At 55.8% G+C, this 12,050-nt stretch overlaps 1 protein-coding gene across 9 annotated transcripts in view; it reads left to right on the top strand.

The window, feature by feature from the left end:
- The window catches only part of COL27A1 (collagen type XXVII alpha 1 chain), a 140,129-nt gene that overhangs the window by 100,575 nt on the left and 27,504 nt on the right, over positions 1-12,050 (top strand). For 7 of the 9 annotated variants that reach the window (XM_053204727.1, XM_053204730.1, XM_053204731.1 and 4 more), the window contains 6 exons: positions 787-840; positions 1,724-1,777; positions 2,584-2,664; positions 3,051-3,104; positions 5,007-5,060; positions 9,237-9,344. In XM_053204727.1, the coding sequence (XP_053060702.1) occupies positions 787-840; positions 1,724-1,777; positions 2,584-2,664; positions 3,051-3,104; positions 5,007-5,060; positions 9,237-9,344 (405 nt within the window). The remainder of the gene's footprint in view (positions 1-786; positions 841-1,723; positions 1,778-2,583; positions 2,665-3,050; positions 3,105-5,006; positions 5,061-9,236; positions 9,345-12,050) is intronic. The other 2 variants (XM_053204732.1, XM_053204733.1) reach the window with 1 other exon arrangement.

Raw genomic sequence — 12,050 nt, 5'->3', positions numbered from 1 at the left:
GTTGTGAAAATGAACCGGTAACGTGTACAGAGTGCTCAGCACAGACTAAAGCTGAGGGAACAGAGTACTTGAGGTCACCAAGTGGGGAAGGATGGAACTGTAGGGTCTGGACATCGGACATCGGGGAGACAGGGGTCACAGGGGCCGGTCGCTTCAAGCCGTGGGGGGAGCTTGCTCTTGCTCCCAAGGGCCACAGGAGACAATGAGTGATTTGAAACCGAGGTGACCCTTTAGGAGGTCTCCCTGGAAGGATGGGTTTGGAGAACAGCCCAAGTGTCAGGGTGCCCCACGAGGAGGCAGTGGAATTGTACTGCTGGGGAGGGACAGGAGAGGATGGTCTCGAGAGGTGCAGGAGGAGGGTTCCCTGCCTGGGGCAGGGGGAGCACGGGAGGCTTCTGCCCCCCAGAGCCATGCTACAGTCCCACATCTTGAGGCCCAAGAGACGCCATTTTGAACACTGAATTGAGCAGGAGCAGGGTGGGGGTTTCTAGAGGTGGGGCCCAGGTGGGAGGTGTCCAGGCAGAGGGAATGGAGTGAGCAAGTCTGCTTGGAGAGCTGGAAGGTTTCTGAGTAGGGGAGGGCCCTCTGAATTTGAGGGGGAGGAACAGGAGAGAGTGCAGGTGATAGAGGGGTGACAGGAGACCAATAGGGAGGGGGGAGCTGCAGACAGGCTGTGGGGGGCGTGGGCCGCAGAGTCCCAGATTCTATGGATCCTCTCCCTCGTCCGCCCCTCCAGAGGGCCCAGGCTGCCGTCTCGAAACTGTTGTGTGTCTGTCTGTCTTCCAGGGCCCTCAGGGACCCCAGGGACCACTTGGCCCTCCTGGAGAGATGGGACCTCAGGTGAGCGCTCAGGGCCCCTTGTTTGTCCCAGGACGTTGCTGGGGAGACATCAGCCCCTCGAAGCCCTCCTCCTCAGGGGGTCCCCGGCCTGGCCTGGGAGGGAGATGGCCATGTCCTGTGTCCCACAGAAAGTGAAGGTTAGGCACCCTGGCAGGAAGGGCAGATCCACCTTAGGCATAAGGGGAGGGTCTGGGCTCCCTGTCCCAGGGGCTGCTGTGTGCCTGGCCTGCAGGGGTCCCGGGGCCCTCACGGGGGTTGGCAGTGCCTCTTCTGTGGCACCGGGGAAAACAACGATGCCGCACCCCACCCCTGCTGGGACTTCACCTCGGCACTGAGGTTTGACTGCAGAGAGAGCCCTCTTGAGGCCATGCAGCAGGGGGCCTCTGACACCTCTGCCCTATCCAGAGAAAACTGAACCACGGCATTGGGTTCGTGCAGGGGCGGTGGCCATCCCCGTGATGGTAACTCAGACCCCTCCCCACCTTAGTCATCCTGCCCAGCTTTGGAGGGAAGGACCGGGATCAGTCAGCCCTGAACACAGCCTTTATTGGCTTCTTCCCCTGTTGTTATGTGAATCCTGAAATTTTCCTCCCTGTGCTTGCCAAGGGGCTCCTAATGTGGTAAACCACACTCGTGGGGAAGGAGAGGGCTCCAACAGCCTCAGGGGAGCCCCAAGGCTCAGCACCCTGGGCCCAACCACCACCCTCGCTATGATCCCAGCTCCTAGCTCCGAGAAGGCTGCAGCCTGCTCCCAACTCTGTGTCTCATGCTGTGTGACCTCAGGCACGTTCCTTGCCCTCTCTGGGCCTGCTTAAGTTATCTCCTCCCTTACAATCAGAGGCCAGCCCTTGCTGTAGGAGGGACCAATGGCATTTTTTTGCAGGGGCCTCCCGGTGCAGTAGGAGAGCCGGGCCTTCCTGGGGAAGCCGGGATGAAGGTAAGGCAGGATGAAAGAGAAAAGTGACTTGTTGAAACCAGCGCCCAGCTGGCGGCCACGTCCTCCCCACGGAAGAGAAACGGGCCTTTCTTGTGCCGGGATAATGAATTCTCTGTGCTCCTGGCCGGGGAGCGGGTCCTGGCTATGGCCACAGTGGAGGGCCCAGCTGGCCGGGAGCCCCTGCCCCTGCCCCCTGCCCCCTGCCCGGTGGTGTTTTCTCTGGCACCTGCCCCACGCTGGGGCAGCCGCACCTCCTGGCCTCCCACGATACTATCTGTATCTCAGCACCCGTGCCCCTCATTACCTGCCGGGAAACAGGCGCCCATTGATACCTGGGCTCTGGGGAGGGCCCTCTCCCCTCTCTGCTGTGGGAGAGGATGCGGCTCCCTACACAGGCCCCGGGGCTGATGAGTGATGCTGACAGCCTGAGGGCCTTGTTAGGCAGGGCCTGGGGGAGCCCGCAAGGGTGTGTGGGACTAGAGGCGGACACCCCCTCCCTGTCCGTGCCTGAGCCTCCCTGCCATTCGGAGGGAGTTGGACCAGGCTTGGGACTTTGGTTGTTGACTTAGTTCTAGAATCCTTTGCGTGAACAATGCAGAAAACCACCCCGTATATAAAACAGACAGAAATGGGATCCTTCTGGTGGGGGCAGGGCTGGGGGCTCAGAGCCCCTCCTCCTTGGGCCCTTCGGGCATCAGCACGGAGGGAGACTAGTGCGCACATGCCCACACGGTCATCTTCTGGGGGGCGAGGGACATTATTCTGGCTCATGTAGGGCCTCTTCCTCCTTTGGGTTTCTCTCCAAGGCTCTCAGGGGAGCAAAGAAGGTGGGCAGCCACAGAGTTACCGTCCCTGCATCCGATCCTCCCTGGAGCCTAACTACCCAGGTTTGGATCCTGAATCTGTCACTTATTAGCCTCATGGGCTCGGGCTAGTTCTGTCACCCCACGGTCTGCAGTGTCTTCCTCCGGAAAAGAAGACACCTTTCCTGGCAGGGTCGCGGTGAGGGATCACATTGGAAATAAAAAGGCAGTTAGAACAGTGCCGTGTCCACGTGAGCCTGATGGTGGTGGTGGCCGTGGCGGTCCTGATGTGGCCAGGGCGACCGTGGAGCGGAGGCTCTGGTTGGCATTTTACAATTTCGCTTTGGTCCTTGGAAGAAGGTGCTTCCCCAGCTCCCCACCCAAATCTGAGCTGGTGAGAACCGGAGGGTGAAGTCAGGGCTGGGACTGGCCCCACCCACCCCCATGGACTTGTGTTTGGCTTCTCCTAGGGTGACCTTGGGCCTCTGGGCACCCCTGGGGAGCAGGGCCTCATTGGGCAGCGGGTAAGTCGAAGCAAATTCATTCTCCCTGGAAAGCCACCTGAGGGGCGCTTGGGTGGGGGGAAGGGCTTCACTCAACCTCCCCGAGCCTCAGGGAGAAGGAGACCCTGAATCCCTTCAGCCTCATCCCATCTATCTCTCTTGGTGGGCCAGCATTTCCACCCTGTAGAGGCACTCTTCGAAGAAAAGGGTTCTGTGGTCAAAGTGGTCAAAGCGGTCAAAGCGTCTGAGACTCACTGCATGCTCTGTGTTCCCTCTTACGTATCAGCAGTAGCATTTTCAAGGCTCTGAGAAGGCCTGCAGCCAAGAAACTGGTTCCTTTTGGATTCATCCAGGGCCCCCAAACTTACTGACCTGCAAGCACTTTTACTGAAAAACACCTGTTTTTCATCCCTGAAAACTGTTCCATGGAAGGTGATCTTCCCCGTTTCTGGAAGAAACCCACAAAGCTTTTCTTTCTCTGTGAAGCATTGGGATGCCTCTCTGTCTACCTCTCTATGCTCTGTGCCCAGTTTACAAGGTCTCTGCCTGAATGTGGCCTGGGGTACCGGGAGGGGTACAAAGCAGGCATCCTCTAGCACCTGATGGCTGCAGAATGTGGAGTCCGGCAGGGAGGGGGAGTTAGTGTGGGCCTCAGTTCGTGGGGACACCAGGCCCAGCCCAAGCCCCCCCCTCATTTCTCACCTTTCCTGTTTTTCCATTGCCTCTTGCTCCCCCCTGCCCTGAGTTAACAGAGGCTCCACAAATTGAGTTAGGACATAGAAAGAGCGAGAAAGACCACGGGGCGGGAGACGATGAGTGTGGAGCCTGAAGCCATGAGATGGCAGCGCTTGTGTGTCAACGAAGACTGATCAGGGCAGTTTTCTGGGAGTGCCATGTTGAGAAGGATCCCGAGGCTCCACGTAGGCGCAGTAGGGAAGAGAATGACGAGCACTTACTTGAGGCCCACTGCGTGCCAGGCACATCTCTCAGAGCACTGGGAACAGAGCAGTGAGTGACCGGAGGCCTTGTCCTCATGGGGCCACGTCCTGGTGAATCCATTAGTCTGCGCGCCTGTCACGCCTTTGCCATCCCTGCATCTGACGACTTCTGAGGCTCCTCAGAAGGTGCTGAACGGCTATGAGCTCTGAAAGCAAAGAGAGACCCAAACACCTGTGGCGGCCGTTTGGAGGAGGGGCATCTCTGGAGCTGGGACTGCAAGCAGAGAATCTAGCCGAGGGCCAGATGGGGATTCCGGGGCTTGGTATCCTTCCCAGACTTGCTGGCAAAAAGAAAAAAAGAAAAAAAAGTCTTAAGTTTGGCCTGGCTGTCCTCATCTGAGAAATGGGATTCCACCGAGGAGTTCCATGAGAGCTCGCTCCAGTTCCAGAAATAACGTACCTAGTGGCTGGCGTTTGTGGGGTGCTTATACTGTGCCTTACAGGAGCCCTTAAAGGAAGGGGTATCAGCCCAATTTTCAGGGGAGAAGACAGGTGCCCGTGGGGGGCTAGGTAGTTTGCTCGTGGTCACGCTGCCGGTGAATGGGAAGCCTAGTTGGGGGACTGAGGTCCGTGTGGCATCGAAGCCTTTCTCGAAGCCCTGGGCAAGCACCGCCTCCCAGTCCGGCCAGCCAACTTGGACACTGCAACTCAGGACCTCCTGTCGCCCCCACCTGACCAACCCTGCAGATAGAGCAGGCTGTGGCTTGGGGGCTGCTCCTCCTTTCTGAAGAGGGTGCCTCAACCCCCCTGCTCGCTCACTAATTCAGCCACCGTTTACCGGGCACCTGCTCTGTGCCAGGCATGCCAGGGCCCTGCTGCCCGGAGACAGGGTTGGGGTCCTGCCCCAGGGAGGGGGAGGAAGTAAAAGCACATAGGGCCCCCTCCCCAGTAATGTCTCCTCATCTTTCCCCACCACCCTTTGCAGGGAGAGCCGGGCCTTGAGGGTGACGGTGGCCCTGCAGGGCCCGATGGGCTGAAGGTAAGCATCCTTCTGCTGTAGGGTCTGGGGGGCAGGAGGAGGTGTTCTGGAAGTGCCTTCTACCTTTGCCCCCACTACCCTCCCATCCCAGACCTAAGTTTTCTCTCAGAAGCACTGTGTTCCCATAAAGCTCTGAGAGCAGACCTCTGGCTCCTATTGAAGGCAGCGCTGTCCAGCACTGCAGCAGCCTCCTGCCCCGCTTGGACGGGGGCCTAGGAACCCTCCCCACCTTCCGCTGCTCGCTGCTGCCCTTCTCCTCAAATCAACAGCTTCTCTTGGTTAAGGGTAGTACCTGAGCACCTGCTCCGTGCCCGGCCCAGGGCCAGCAGCTTTGATATCTGGGATCTTCCAAACATCCTAAAAGATCAGGAAAATCAGAATCGCCACCCATGACCTGTAAGCCACTATTTATGGCGGACTAGTCACATATGTATCAGGTACTATACTAAGCCCTTCGTGTCGTGTCACACCTCAGTTAATGGTCCGGGATCAGTTCTGTCTTTACATGAGGAAACTGAGGTTCAGAGAGGTTAAGCAACTTGCCCAAGGACGCACAGCCAAGACCCAAGCCTCAGCTACCTCTTTGCACCATGCGCCCAATCTAAAGATGAAGAGACTGAGGCTCAGAAGGAGGCAGAGGCACACTCATCCAGAGTCTGTGGCTGAGTGGAGAATCCAAAACTCAAACCCAGGGTTCACTGGCACCAAAGCGTATAGGCCTAACTCTGTCCCGCTGCATCCCGGAGATTCCTCTGTCAGCCACAGAGGCTGGCACTTTCAGGAGGTGCCAGGGCTCCCCTGAACCCCGGGGCAGGCTGGCACCACTCTCTGACTTACCAGCGCCACCTCTAGCCCAGGCCTGTCCCTGGCTGCCAGCCCTGGCCCTGCCCTGGCATAGGAGGTGGGCTTTTCCCAGGGCTGATCTGTCACACTGTGACTCAGCTCCCCAGCCCAGGGTCCCAAGTGCCACATCCCAGGCTGCCCTTTGTCAGCCATTTACTCTCATGTGACCTCGCATAAGCAGCCCATCTCCAGACCTCCACTCCCACTGCCCTGTCCCCGTAATTGCCCTGGGTCCCGGGCCTCCCCATCTACCAGGAAACCTCGATGACGATGATGTGGCCCCTGGCTGGCTCTGCTTCTGCCTCTGGTTTTTCTTGCAAGGCTGAGAGCGCCCCCTGTCTGCCATCCGGCAGCCTTCTCTCCTCTCCAACGCGGCTGCATCCTAGGATACAGCCAGGTCCTGGCCGGGGAGACCCGGAGCCACCTGAGAGCCCCCCCCCACACCCTTTGCCAAATGTCCGCTTGAACTGCGGGGACACTGAGGAACATTCTGGCTGAGATGCTCTGTGTACTCACCATGTGCTTGCACCAACTGCCTTGACACCTTTACATGAGTGAACCCATTCAGTCCTCCCAGGTACCCTGGGGGCTAGATTCGTCACCCACCCACTTGACAGATGAGGAAACTGAGGCACAATGCGAGGGCCTCTCCCACTTCTGGACAGCCACCTTTCTTCTCCTTGGGATCTTGCTGAGGTGGGAGGAGAGTGGGGGCTTGGAGGGGTGGGTGCCTCACACAGTCTTTTCTGCTCTTATCTCAGCTCCTGGTCCTGGCTTCTTCCTCTTTCACTCCCTTTCAAAGCCAGTTCTACCATAGACCTTGGGCCCGAGTAGTTGCTCAGGTGCACAGTATCTTCCCTGGTCCTCACACGAATCCCAGGAGACCATCTGGTGTCTTTATGGTGTTTGTCTAAGAATCACCTTCGTGGTGAAACTAACCTCTCGGACACGCACAGCACTCAATAGTTTATATAGAGCGCTTTTACGCTGATTATCTCTTTTGAGTTTGCTGACCAGCAGATGGTGGTGGTGATGCCTCCTAGTAGAGCTAACCTTTATCCAGCATGCACGCACCAGACACCTTGCTAAGCTACTCGCGTGGTTTAGCTCTTTCAATCCTCATAGTGACCCTTTGCTGCTTATTTTACAAGTGAGGAAACTTGGGGCGACTGGGTGGCTCAGCCGGTTAAGCGTCCGAATTCAGACTGGGTCCGAATTCATGGGTTCAAACCCCGCGTCAGGCTCTGGGCCGACAGCTCAGAGCCTGGAGCCTGCTCCCGATTCTGTGTCTCCCTCTCTCTCTGGCCCTCCCCTGCTCGCACTCTGTCTCTCTCTATCAAAAATGAATAAACGTTAAAAAAAAAAAATTAACGAATGAGGAAACTTGCCCCAGTCACACCGCTGTTGAGAGGTAGCAGCAAGATTTGAATTTAAGCAACATAACCCCAGGGGGGAGGGAAGTATTGTCCCCTGCGCAGAGAACCTTGGAATTGGAAAGAACCAGAACCCTAGGGTCTCACCCGTGCTCTGCCACTGACTCACATGTGCTAATGGGAAGTCTCCTCTCTCTGGGCCTCAGTTTCCCCATGTGTAAATCAAGAAGGTTGAGTTAGACATCTTGTAAGGCTCTTCTGAGCATTGGCGGATGTCCTAGGACTCTAGGATTCTCCAGGACCCCCCAGACCCATTCTGTAGGGGGTCCACCAGGACACCACCCCTGCTGTGTGGGAGCCTGGGATGTGGGGCTCTGGGTAGTCCCTGGAGCCAGAGCCCCTGTAGGACTCAAGCTGAGGCCCCTCTCTGTAAACAAGCCTGGCCACCTGAAACAGGCTGTCTGCCTCAGAGAGCTAGGAGAGCAGGTGGCCAGAGATGACAAGCCAGAAGGGGAGCCCTGGGGCTGGAGTCTGCAGGAGTCATCTGGGAAGCACCCCGTCTCTATGCCGGGCTTGGCTCGGAGCCTGAGAATCTCAGTGGGCAGGGATCTCAGAAACCAACCTGTCCAGCCCTCTCCTGGTGCCCAGATCTGCTCTGCACTGGCCCACACCTCAGCTTGGAGCCTCCCTCCCTTATCCATGCCATTCATCTCTGGACTGCTCCCCATTGGGAAGTACCCCCCGCCTCAGCTGGGCTAGAAATTTCCCCAACAGGCCCCTGTACCAGCCTCCTCTGCCCAGAGCCCAGGCCCCGGGCCCCAGTAGGTCCAACCTGAAGGATACGCTCTTGGCAGACCTGTTCCCAGTCTCCGGCTTCATGCCCTCTGCACCCTGATCTTTCTCCCAGACCCACACCAGTTTATCAGTGTTCCCTGCGAAGTGTGGTGCTGGAGAGCAGAGCTGGCCAAGACATGCTCCCCTTCTCCCAGCCTGCTCCCCCACCCTCCTGTCCGTGACTTCATACCCTTTCCCACGGTCTCTCTGCACAGTCCCAGCTCAGCCCCTTGCAGACTGGCCACGAGCCCCCGCCGGGCCTGCCAGCCGTGATGGGGGTGGCCTTCTGACAGGCGCCACCCTGCTCCTCTGTGGCCACGGCCCGTGCTGCACCCCTCACACCTGCTCTGCCCGCGGGGCCCTGGCCTGGCACAGATCCTGGGCAAGTGCCGTGCGAGTGCTAACTGTCGTCCCCTGGACGCAATCCGTGCTCTGCAGCCGGCGAGAGTGAGGGCCGAGCAGTCAGCGATGGGAGACGGTGCTCATGGTAGAGTCAGACAGCAAAAACACAAAACAAAGGAGATGGAACCGTGCAGTGTAGTTGGGTTATGCCTTTAAAGCTGCATGGACTGGACTGCTAAGTAGCCTCATGGCTTTGCCACAGCTGTCCCACCAGTCCGAGCCCAGGACTAACAATGGAAACCGTGACCTGTTCCTTACTATTGTTACTGTAAACTGTTTTCGTGTAAGCAAGTGCTGAAAATGCAACTCAGAAGAATGGAGCTAGTTCTGAGGGTCAGGATTGGGTGAGCTGTTTTCCTTTTTAAAAATGTCCTTCAGCGTCTTAAGACTCTTGTCCTCCCAGTGTGTCCCTGTTGGGGAGACATAGTCGAGGCTCCCAAAGCCACCCCCTTCCTGTGAACTCCTTGGGGCGGGAGTGGTCAGGGTTCTGTGTTCCCTCTGGGCTGCCTCCTCACTGGCCCAGGCACCATGGCAGGGGTATTCCCTGTGCCAGCCAGGCCATGCCACCTGACCCTTTTGGTGGCTCCGGGAACAATCAGGGGACTCCAAGGGCTTCTTGGCTGTGGACATCCGAACGGAGCCCTGAGGTTTAGCGCTTCTGTTGGGCTTAGTGACTAATATCTTCTGTCTCTCTCTCTCCCCTCCCCATTCCCCTTCAACCTAGGGGGACAGGGGTGACCCCGGGCCTGATGGTGAACGTGGTGACAAGGGTCAGGAGGGACTGAAGGGCGAGGATGGGCCCCCCGGGCCCCCTGGCATCACTGGCGTCCGGGTGAGTATGTGTGACTGCATGCCAGCACTTGGGGCTTCTGGGGGGGACACGACTCGAGCCTGCTCAGGCAGTTGGACAGGAGGGGAGGCCTTTTGATAGCAGTCCCTTGAAGTCCTTCCCCTGTATCCTTCCTCCACCTGGGAGCTTCCCAGAGAACCAAGCTGACCATGTCCCTCCCTCGCCTAGCCCTCCCATGGCCAGCCCTCAGACTGGCACCTCACACTCTTCAGTCTGGCTTCCACACCCTCCACAAGTCTGGCCCTGCGGGCCTTGTCCCACATTCAGCCACACTGGATTTAGCAGGGAGGATTTAGCAGGAGGGGCATCAGCCAAGATTCTCCACTAGGAGCTTGCTGTGTGACTCTTCACTTGCCATCACCCTCTCTGGGTCACGTGCTTGGTATGGATTTGGAAGGAATGCGTGCTGAGATCACTTTAGGCTCCAACATTCCAGAGGCTCTTTCTTAGCAAACTTCTGAGTATCGTGGTTGTGGGATGGGCAGCGACATGTGGCAGAAATAGCCCTGGGTCTAGAGTCCAAAGGTTAAGTTCTGGCTCAAGCACCCGCTATCTGGGTGACCTTAGGCAGATCACTGCTGCCTCTCTACGAGCCTTGGCCTTCTTATTTAAAGAGTCAATGAAACTTTGGAAAAGAAAGTGCTTTATATTATGTGCCAGAAAATAAATATCATCTTTAAGAATTTGGAAGAGGAAATGATTGGAAGCTGCTGGTTGTGGTCATGATAGTGGTAGTATATTGATGGTTGGGTGCAGGTGTTGATGATGGTCACAGTGGTGATGGTATTGGTGATGGTGGTGATGGTGATGATGGCGGAGATGGTGATGATGATGGCGGTGGTGATGGTGGTAGAGATTGTGGTGATGGTAGTGGACATGATGATGGTGGAGATGGTGACAGTGATGATGGTGGTGGTGGTGGAGATGGTTAGGATGATGGTGATAGTGATGATGGTGGAGATGGTGATGATGATGGTGGTGGTGATGGTGGTAGAGATTGGTGATGGTAGTGGAAATGATGATGATGGTGGAGATGATGGAGATGGTTAGGATGATGGTAGTGATGATGATGGTGAAGATGGTGATGATGGTAATGATGGTAAGGATGATGGTGGTAATGATGATGGTGATGGTGGAGGTGGTGGTGATGGTGGTGATGATGGTGGAGATGGTGATGGTGGTGATGGTTATGATGGTGGTGATGGTGATGGTGGAGATGGTGGTGATGGTGGAGGTGATGATAGTGGAGATGGTGATGATGGTGGTGGTGGTGGAGATGGTTAGGATGATGGTAATGATAATGGTGGAGATGGTGAGGATGGTGATGATGGTGATGATGATGGTGACGATGATGGTGGTGATGGTGAGGATGATGGTGGAGGTGGTGATGATGGTGGCGATATTGGTGATGGTGATGGCAGTGGCAGCAGTGGCAGTGGTGGTGACAGTGGCCACAGTGATGGGGACAGACGGTGGTGGTGCTGGTGGTGGTAGCAGCGTTCATGTCCATATTTTGCTGTCTCTACCAATTTTCATATACGGGAGCTGGAGAGAGGTTCACTGGGGCCAGACTGAGTGCGTGCTGGGTGACGGAGGTGGTGAGAGGCTTGTATTTGAGTCTCTTTGGCATCAGGGCTGCGGGACAAGTATCTCCCACTCTGGCCAGGAAACAGTGGAGTATTTAAAAATAGACTTTTATGAGCCATCAGAGCCTTTCCAGAAATATATCTACATGGATGGGGGCCCAGCAAAAGTCTTCATTCTGGCCCCACAGCCTCACCCCACTGGCTGCTCCAGCCCTTACTCAGGGTTTCCCACACCATGAGGGATGCTCCCAGCTGGAGAGGGCCCGTCAGAACAAGTGGCCGGCCGCCCTGTCCTGGGGGAGACTCCCGGCATCCTGGCCCTGTGCTGAATTCTTCAGTGCTGACTCATTTCTCCTCCTGACAAGAGATCAGCCAAAGCAATCACCTCAGTGTGTTGACAAATTCCACCAGCCCCTGTACCATGATTTCACAATTTCCCAAATATGACCATCCTGGGACAGCAGTGCCCCAGACACTGAAGATCTGCGTTCCATTCCAACCTGGCTAGGTGGCCTGTGGAAAACACCTTCATGTCACCGAGCCCATTCCTTTGGCTCTCAAATGGAACAAAGAATCCCTTCCTCCCAACCCTGTGGCCAGAATTGCATGAGGTATGATGCGAAATATGGACACAGCGCCTGGCCCCTGGTTGAAGCCATGATGGTTGTTACTATTTTATTTTTGGAGGAGCAAAAGACCTTGACGTTGCTAACACAGTGCCGTCCGGTAGAAACAGAAGACAAGCTACATGTGTAATTTAAAATTTTTTAGTACTCACATTTTAAAAATGTAAAAACAAGTGGGTGAAATAAATTTTAATAGTCTATTTTATTGAGCTCAATATATCTAAAATGGTAACATTTGCAACATATAATCAATATAAAAATCATTAGTAAGGCATTTTGCATTCTTTTTTTTTTGTACTAAATCTACGAAATCTGATGTGTAATTTACTCTTACAGCACATCTCAGTTAGGATGCTAGATTTTCATTAGAAATACTTGATCTGTATTTAGATTCCATGAACTATACAGCTGAAAATGTAGATTCATATCCCCAAGTGATTCCAAACATACCTACAAGTTTTATAATAACTGAATGG

This window comes from Acinonyx jubatus, chromosome D4 (assembly GCF_027475565.1).
Source record: "Acinonyx jubatus isolate Ajub_Pintada_27869175 chromosome D4, VMU_Ajub_asm_v1.0, whole genome shotgun sequence".
NCBI classification, from domain to species: domain Eukaryota; kingdom Metazoa; phylum Chordata; class Mammalia; order Carnivora; family Felidae; genus Acinonyx; species Acinonyx jubatus.
This window is presented reverse-complemented; position numbering and strand designations above follow the sequence as displayed.